Genomic DNA, 8,468 nt, shown 5'->3' on the forward strand with positions numbered 1-8,468 from the left:
AATTTGCATAGATTTGCATATAGGAATCATAATCTCAATCAATTACTTTCAACGTCACCAATGGTTGTTCCCATGTGAGCATCGCTAGATGTAAACAAAGTATATAAGCTCCGTGGAAGGATGGGGTATCTAGTGATATTGTTTCTACACTCAAAGGCATTATTTAATACTTAATATTAAACCCTTATTAACACTTATTTAAGAATGTAAGAATGGATTTTCTTTTTGTGCGAGTGCTCTTTAAGTCAAGTTGGCCATAATACTCAATGACAGGAGTGTGTGCGCGGTGCTGTGGTGTGTGCTTATATGTGTGTGTGTGTGTGTGTGTGTGTGTGTGTGTGTGTGTGTGTGTGTGTGTGTGTGTGTGTGTGTGTGTGTGTGTGTGTGTGTGTGTATGTGTGCGTGCGCTCATGTGTGTGTGTGTGTGTGTGTGTGTGTGTGTGTGTGTGTGTGCATTGGGGGGGGGGGATTTCAAACAGATGTTGCCTTGTTGCTGGTTCACTGGCCAGGCTCTGGGCCTCAGAGACAATAAAGCCGTCTAATAAGGTTGTCTTTAACTTCACCGGCTGCTAGATTGGGACCTCCATTACGGGGGCTTTAAAAATGTCTCTGCTTTTTCCTGTTGCTGGCCCTGTTGTTCCTCTGAATTACCACTGAATGATTTATGCCCAGTGGTCCGTCCACTGATAGACCCCTTGGCAACACAGATAGAAACACACTTAGGGGGCTTTCTGGTGTGCAAACACACTGTATTAAAAGCCAGCTAGCTTCAAAGCCGCCAAACACATTTGCTCGACACCCCCCTGCCCCCCTCGCCTGGTGTCATTTCACTCGTCAAATACCGTCGTGCCGCAGCCAATCAGAGCGCTCCGTGGGCAACGCGAGCCATTTAACCTGAGCAAACACGGTGTGCGACAGAAAGCCCGGGGCCGGCTTAAGAGCTTAGGCAAACACGGCCGAGGGCCATCGGCCACCAGTCAGGGCGTCCAGGTTGGAGGACGAGTCGCCGTGGTAATGGGTTTGTGATGACTCAAGATGGAGGGGCCATCTGTTGGCTACGGTGGGGGAGCGCCGCCACTCACAGCTCACGTATACAGAATTTCACCGGTGGCCAGCAGTGCAGAAAAGAGGAGGGTGCTGCCAGTGACACAGGAAGTGAAGGCGTATGTCCATAATTGGTCATAATCCCCCCCCTTCGCCCCCCCCCCCCCCCCCCCCACACACACACACACTCCCATAGAGCAGGGGCCCCGATAGCTTCCGATGGGGCCAGATAATAGGATTTGCATGCTGCTTCTCAACTTCAATGGATTCTGAGGCCTGTAAAGTCACTTTTGGTAGTTATGAGCTTTGTTGCAACAAAAGGTGTAAAATAATTGTAGTGCTACGGCGTAATAGGGCCGGTCTGCGCTGGCATGAGTGCCAACCACATATTTAAAGCACAGGGATGTTTGCATGGGATTTCAATAAGGGCATTTGAATAGAGCCCAGTCATTTGTATCCTGGTCTGTAACCGTGAAGTTCATTTCAACAACAATAGTCAACCACAAGTTCGGAAGACCACTCTCACACACAGACACACAACCACCTGATCACTGCCGTGCTATCCTGTTGTGTGTGAGGTTTGACATATAGGCAGGTTATAACACTGGAATACCTTTTTAGCCTTCTATTTGACAATGGAATGGGAAGATTTTTGCTAAGCATAATATTAAGAGTGGTAAAAGTTAATTTTTTTTGTATATTAGTACATTTAAAAAAAAAAAAAAAATTATTACAATGGCTTCTCTGTCCAGTTAACTCTTTTTCATAGAGCAAAGAATTTTTGGGGGAATGATTCCCTTTACTCTCCAAAACGAAAGCGTGATGAAGCATTCATAAAGACAATCATTAACATCTGAATACATAAAATGGGCACAAAAGCAGCTCAAATAAAAGCTTGAGTGTGTTGTGTTGAGATACATTTAATCAAAGTATGTCACATTTAGGCAACAACAAAAGCTGGTGGGTAAATTACCTAAAACCAAAATAGAAAATAGCTTCCTTTATTGAAAGTAATTGGAGCCATTGAGCTTAATGTAGTTAAAGGCCTTTAACTAAATCTTTACTTTCATTAAAAAACATCTGAAAATAATCTCAATGATGAATGAACCTACAGTCTGAAAAAGGAAACAACTGAAACTTTCATTCATAATACTATTAATAAATGTAATATATAATTAATTTGCCTGCCAACTGGCAAAGGGTAGCCCAGTTAGTGTTGAGAATATCAAGTCTAAATATTTGTAAGAATTATATTGCAATATATTGTATAAATAGATTGTCATCCCTTTTTTTCCATTGATGTGGAATATTGCTTCAAAAAGTGCAATTCAGATGTAAGTGCTTCAATCTTTTTTTGATTTTAGACACTTTTATGTTAAATCAACCACCGACAAATAAACTTGTGATGGCCACTCAAGAAAAAAGGGGATTCGATGATTTATTAGATGGCTCATTGCTAAGCGCTCATGCCTCATAACCATTAGGATCTGGGTTCAGCTGATACTGACCCAGTGTAAGCAGAATCATTTCTACAACAAAGGGAGTTACAGTATGTGTTTATTATACTTATTTTAATTAGTATAGGCATTAAGAAGGATGTGAAGGATATTTTGTCTACAGGGTAGTGGCTATTGTGTTTGACTTCCAACAGAAAGGTACTTAATCAACCCCAAAGACTTAACAAATCAAATAATATTTGTCTTATTAGAAAAACACATATTAATGAAGGGTAGTTCAAAAAATCCCTAACCCTAACCCTTAAAAGTAAGTGCACTTCGATTATTTGAAGAAGCATTTACATTTTAAGTGTCATTCATTACTTCTTCAATTATTGTATGTATTATTTAGGATTTGCATGGGCAATGTGTTGGACACCCAGCAGAAAGATACTGGATCACTATATCGCCTTAAGTCAGTTACTCTTACTTAAGTAATGAGTTACCTTTAACCCACAATAGACTCTAATTTTAGCACACATTTGACCCTGTTTGATTTTTAATGGATATTTCCTGAAATCTTTGACAATTTGTTTTCACAATTAGATGAACCAATGAGTGTAACTGGTATGAAATAAAATGTGTAGCATATTTTCATGAAAGGGAAAGAGATCCATGTTCTTCGTTGCTCTAGATGTGAGAATATTTTCACATTTTCAATCAGTTCAATATTTATGGTGTGTATCAGCTGAAAAAAAAGTCTTTGCAAATCAAATTAGTTGCTATAGTTACTCCAATTGCTGGAGGGATTGGAAGGATTGGAGTGGGTGCAAACGGATATAGAAAGTTAAGGGACAATTCCACTGGCAATAGACAATCAGTTGAAATAAGTTTAGAGAATGGCTTAAGATCAGAGACGGGGACAGTAGATGGGGTGACAGTGGGAACCTGTCTGACAGATTATGGGCTGCAATTTCTTTCATTACTAACACATCCGGGTCCATTGCTTTTTCTCTTCATGGTAGAAAAACAATTAAACAATTCCTTCCTTAAATTAGTCATTGATTTTCAGTGCTAGTGACACTTTGCAGAAGACAATAATAGCTTTAAGGCAATGCTGCCTGGCTTTCATTACTGCCACTCTCTGGAAGAGCACAGGATCTAAAGACAGGAACAATTCACCTACATGAAGGAAAAAACACCAAGAACAGCAGCACTTTAAATTAACCATTGATTTTCCTTAGGTGTCACTTGGGCTAAATGCTTTGCGGTGGGGAGTTTGCTCTCGGCCAACTGGAAATGGTAAAAAAACAATAATCTATGCCGCCTCCCCCCAACTCAACAAAAAGACACATATGGTTAAAAATGGCTTGACAGCCTCCAGTGGTAAATTGTAAATGCATGGGGGCCCCAGACTCATCTTTAATGTGTCACAGAAAAAGAGGCAAAGGGCGGCAAGATTGGGAGTGATAATGATGATGAAATGGCCATTTTCTTGTAGACAACAAGGCAAAAATATAAACAGAAGCGGTTTGTTTTTATACAACCCAACCCCCTGATAAAGCATCATATATGTATATGTTTATATTTTTTTTAAAAAAGATTTTCTTTTTCATTTTTTTGTCCGATTTATTTTATTACAGAATTATTTCAGTATTCCACATCTCACCGGCAAAATGTGTACCAAAACAAAGTCAGGCAAAGAACAAATTGTTTTAATAAAATAAAACCAAATCAAAATTAAGTATCCAGAATAGCCTTATCTTTCTTTTTTTTCTTTAAGACTAAAAAATACACATACTATTTTAAGCAGCAACAACTGTGTATTTACTGAACCTGATTATACAATTGATCACAATTTTCAGTTAACATGAATCTTTATCACACGTGAATCTCTAAATATTTCTTCTACCATTCGATGGAAAACGCAATCCTGCCAATGTGGTGATCTAATGATAAAAGCCAAATATACACTGTTCACCTGTAACAAAATATAAGCAAACATATAAAAGAAAAGCTTTTTTAAATTATTTGCATTTTTTCTTTTTTAAATTAGTATTGTGTGTCATTTATCAGTACATTTTTTTGCATCGAAAAAATAGCCAGGGAAATGTTTAACTTCAAAATGAGATATTTTTGCTCATGTTGGATTCTTTTTCTATATTTATTTTCATGTAAAGAAAAAGAAAACGTCTGAGGGACAAACATTTCTTCCATTCTTCTGGTGATAAGGAATGATGAAGGAGTCGTCTGAAACAGTCGTACAATAAATAAACCAACAACAGTTCATTTGAAATTTGAAATTCAGGTTATTAATGTGTCCTGGAAACATAGTTAATTTTTATCTAAACATTCATCGAGAAAATTATGTTTTTTTTTACGGACGCTACAGTAGATTTTTAAAGTGAATTGACCGGTTCATTTTAAACTGCAATTATTTTATTAAAAACACAAACAAGTGTTGAGATCTATTAGTCGACAATGTGAGGGGGGGAGGGAGTCATGGCAAAAGTCTTTCGCTGTGTTGAGGCGTCAACTAATTGGTGCAATATCACCACATTGATTTTTTTCAGAAACCTATTATCATATCACTTCACCATGAAAGTAAAAGTCTTTACAATACATTTGTAGTATTAACCACTTTAAAAGTGTATGAAAGTACACGATGAGCTGGGGACGAGGAAAACAAAAGGACAATTGGAACTGAGGCCTTTCTCTGCGAAGCGTTGTTTTCTGATCGTGGCGCGAGTTCACAGGAAATTGTTTCTTTCCTTTCAACGAGTGTCTCAACAGAATGCCGGCCAACAGATCTGTCTTTGAGGGTCCTATCGGCCATCGTGTCCATCCTCACCAGAGTGCTTCTGCATGCTTAAAATTACATGAAAACAAAACCCCCCAAAACAAAGAAAATCCACTTTTAAGGTAAGACAACTATAAACATCTGAAATCAACCAATCACGTGGCCAGCTAGCCCCAGCAGGGTAAACACCAACGCCATTTCCTGTCCATAAAGTGCACTCTCTTTCCTGTTGTTGGGCTGGGGCGTCCAAGAGTCAAGAGCAATTATGGGGTTTGTATAAGACTTTGAGAGACAGAGAGAGAGAGACAAAAAGAGAGAGAGAGTGAGAGAGAGAGAGAGAGAGAGAGAGAGAGAGAGAGAGAGAGAGAGAGAGAGAGAGAGAGAGAGAGAGAGATGCTCCGCTGAATGTCTCAGTCTTGTCCCCGGAGCAAATGTGAATGAGAGGATGTGACAGTTTGAGGCGGGGTGACGGGGGTTGTCGAAACGGGTGGTGGGTTCGTCACGGGGCGGGGGGGGGGGGGGGGAGCGAGGGGGCGACGATGGGGGGGTCCGCGAGGGTCGGGTGGGCGTCAATAGACGTAGCCCTCGGCGCCGTAGGGGTGTGGGGGGCAGTAGGGCGGGGCCTCCTGGGCGTAGGTGGGCGTGTTGTCGTCAAAGTGCGACAGGGGCACGGTGTCCTCCTCGTTGACGTGGCGCTCCAGGTCCGTCTTCAGCACGGGCCGCTGGTTGTCCGGGAACGCCATGGAGAACAGCGCCTCGGGGTCACACACAAACTTGTACACGTATCTCTCCCCCGCCACCTGGGGAGGAGAAAGAGAGAGAGGGGGAGATGAGGTGAGGAGGGAGAGAGAAAGACAGAGGGAGACACAGAGAGAGTCAGAGTAAGAGCGAGCGACAGACAAGGAGAGAGAGAGTGAGAGAGCGAGAGAGACAGAGAAGATTAAGAGAGAAGAGTGAGAGAAAGCAAGTGAGGGAGAGAGATAGAGCGGGAGTGAGAGAGAAGGAGAGAGAGAGTGAGAGAGAAATAGAGAGAGAGAGAGAGAGAGAGAGAGAGAGAGAGAGAGAGAGAGAGAGAGAGAGAGAGAGAGAGAAAGAGAGAGAGCAAATGAGCCATTTAATGAGGCAGTTAATTTCTTTGTTCAAATACCACAACGGTGGCAGTAGAACACAAGTCTAACAAAAGACATGGCGAGGTTAAAGAAATACATCTGGACTAAGTTTGGCTAATTCAGAGGAAAAACGTCAAACAAAAGCTGCTGGTGCTTTACCTTCTGCATGATTCCTTTCTCGTAGTAGTAGCGCAGAGATCGGCTCAGCTTGTCGTAGTTCATCGCCGGTCGATTCTTTTGCATTCCCCATCGACGTGCCACCTGGGTTATACACACACACACACACACACACACACACACACACACACACACACACACACACACACACACACACACACACACACACACACACACACACACACACACACACACACACACACATACACACAAATACACACACACACACACAAACAAAAATACACTTGAAATTAACAATAATCATGGCAGAATGTCACAACCAATAATCCTAATTTTGTGTACAATTGCAGGAGTTGCATCGTGCACAAACACACACGGCCGCGCTGAAACCATCGAACAGAGCTGTGTGATGCTAGCTCCAAGTGAACCTAGCCTTCCCCACGCGCAGCGTATGTCGAGTGGGTCCGGGGCCAGACCTGGATGCGGATCAGCGACGCGTTCATTAGGAACTTGTCATGCACCCAAAGGGAGGTGGCAGCAGATGTTAGAGCACCTGCCTGACAGACCAGCCACCACCCGGCTGCGCCGTCCTAGCTCCCACACCCAACGCCCCTGACTCTCGGTTTGGCGTCCTACACTGTCGCTGCTGCTCTGGAGTAGTCACCTGTTTGGTTTCCTTGTCCACTTTTTTTTCCCTCTGCTAGGCTTTGCAATTAATTTGAATTAATTGCGTTCTATTCCCGTTCTGCTTGTCTCTCTGCCGGGCTCGCTCTGCTGGCCCCCCATGTGTCCTGGACACGTTGTACCACCAACTAATACACTAATAACTAATACACTAGCTTTCAGACAGAAAGATGGATAGATGGATAGACACACAGACAGACATATGGATTGAAATCAAGTGGTAGACATATGGACAGACAGACGGACAGATACATAAACAGACAGATATATTGTGCCGTTGGGCTCCTGATTTCCCTGCTTGAGCTAACCACAACTTCTAGAGCTAACCACTCAGCTTCAACGTGTCGATGGGTTACAGACCTGCGTCCATCCATCCACCCCTTCAACGCACTCAATCAGCCTGTGTGTGTGTGTGCGTGTTTGTTTGCGCTTGTGTGTGTGTTCCTTACCTCCTCTGGCTCGATGAGTTTGAACTCCATGCCGCGGCCCGTCCAGGCAATGAAGTGGGAGTTGGACGGGTCGTCCAGCAGGGCCACCAGAAACTGCCAGAGCTGCAGGGAGCCACGGCGCTGGTACGACGGGCCGTCCCGGTACAGGCCCGACTCCTGCTTGATGTCGCCTGACGGAGGGAGGGAAACCATGTCAGCCCAGTGCATGGTGCAGTACTGGTGCGGCGAGAGGCAGTGAACCAGGAGCAAGGTCATAGTGTGGAGTAGGTAGGGGGGGGAGGGGCATCATGCTCCAAGACGTGTACAGGTTACGGTGCGCACATTGGGGATCGAACCAAGTACCTTTTTGGCTGGCAGTTGAAAACGTAGCCATTACACTATCCTGCCCCCCTGAAGTTCCCTAAACATCCCCCCCCCCCCCCCCCCCCCCCCCCACCATTTGCTAGTTCCGAGCCAACCCGGAACCAAATGGAGACGGCATACCGTTACGGGACTCACCTTCAACCTTATCGGGAACCACACAGGTGTCGTCATAGAAATGCCTCGCCACCTTTTCAAACATGCAACCTGGGCGGGAAGAAAGAGAGAACAGACAAGAGAGTCAATGATTGATTACGGTTGTCAGCACCCAGGGAGTACTCCCACGACAACGGCAGCACCGACTAGCTAGCCCCACGTACCTTCAGTGCGGTTGGCGTGGGCCAGGTACCCGTCCGGTAGGTAGACCGAGTGGCAGCTAGGCACTTCTGCTGGACGGCGGGCCGGATGATGGGGGGGGGGGAGGGGGAACAAGGAGCAGAGCAGTGTT

The 8,468-nt window shown here is 44.0% G+C and overlaps 1 protein-coding gene across 3 annotated transcripts in view; it reads right to left on the reverse strand.

Annotated features, from left to right (window-relative positions):
- Positions 1–4,181: 4,181 nt before the first annotated feature.
- etv1 (ETS variant transcription factor 1) overlaps positions 4,182–8,468 on the reverse strand; it is a 23,554-nt gene continuing 19,267 nt past the window's right edge. For 2 of the 3 annotated variants that reach the window (XM_060065123.1, XM_060065124.1), the window contains 5 exons: positions 8,341–8,406; positions 8,159–8,227; positions 7,661–7,830; positions 6,549–6,650; positions 4,182–6,080 (listed from right to left, as the gene is read on the reverse strand). In XM_060065123.1, the coding sequence (XP_059921106.1) occupies positions 5,850–6,080; positions 6,549–6,650; positions 7,661–7,830; positions 8,159–8,227; positions 8,341–8,406 (638 nt within the window). In that variant the 3' untranslated portion in view covers positions 4,182–5,849. Of the gene's footprint in view, positions 6,081–6,548; positions 6,651–7,660; positions 7,831–8,158; positions 8,228–8,340; positions 8,410–8,468 lie in introns of all 3 variants that reach the window. The other variant, XM_060065122.1, reaches the window with a different exon arrangement.

This window comes from Gadus macrocephalus, chromosome 11 (genome assembly GCF_031168955.1).
Source record: "Gadus macrocephalus chromosome 11, ASM3116895v1".
NCBI lineage: Eukaryota > Metazoa > Chordata > Actinopteri > Gadiformes > Gadidae > Gadus > Gadus macrocephalus.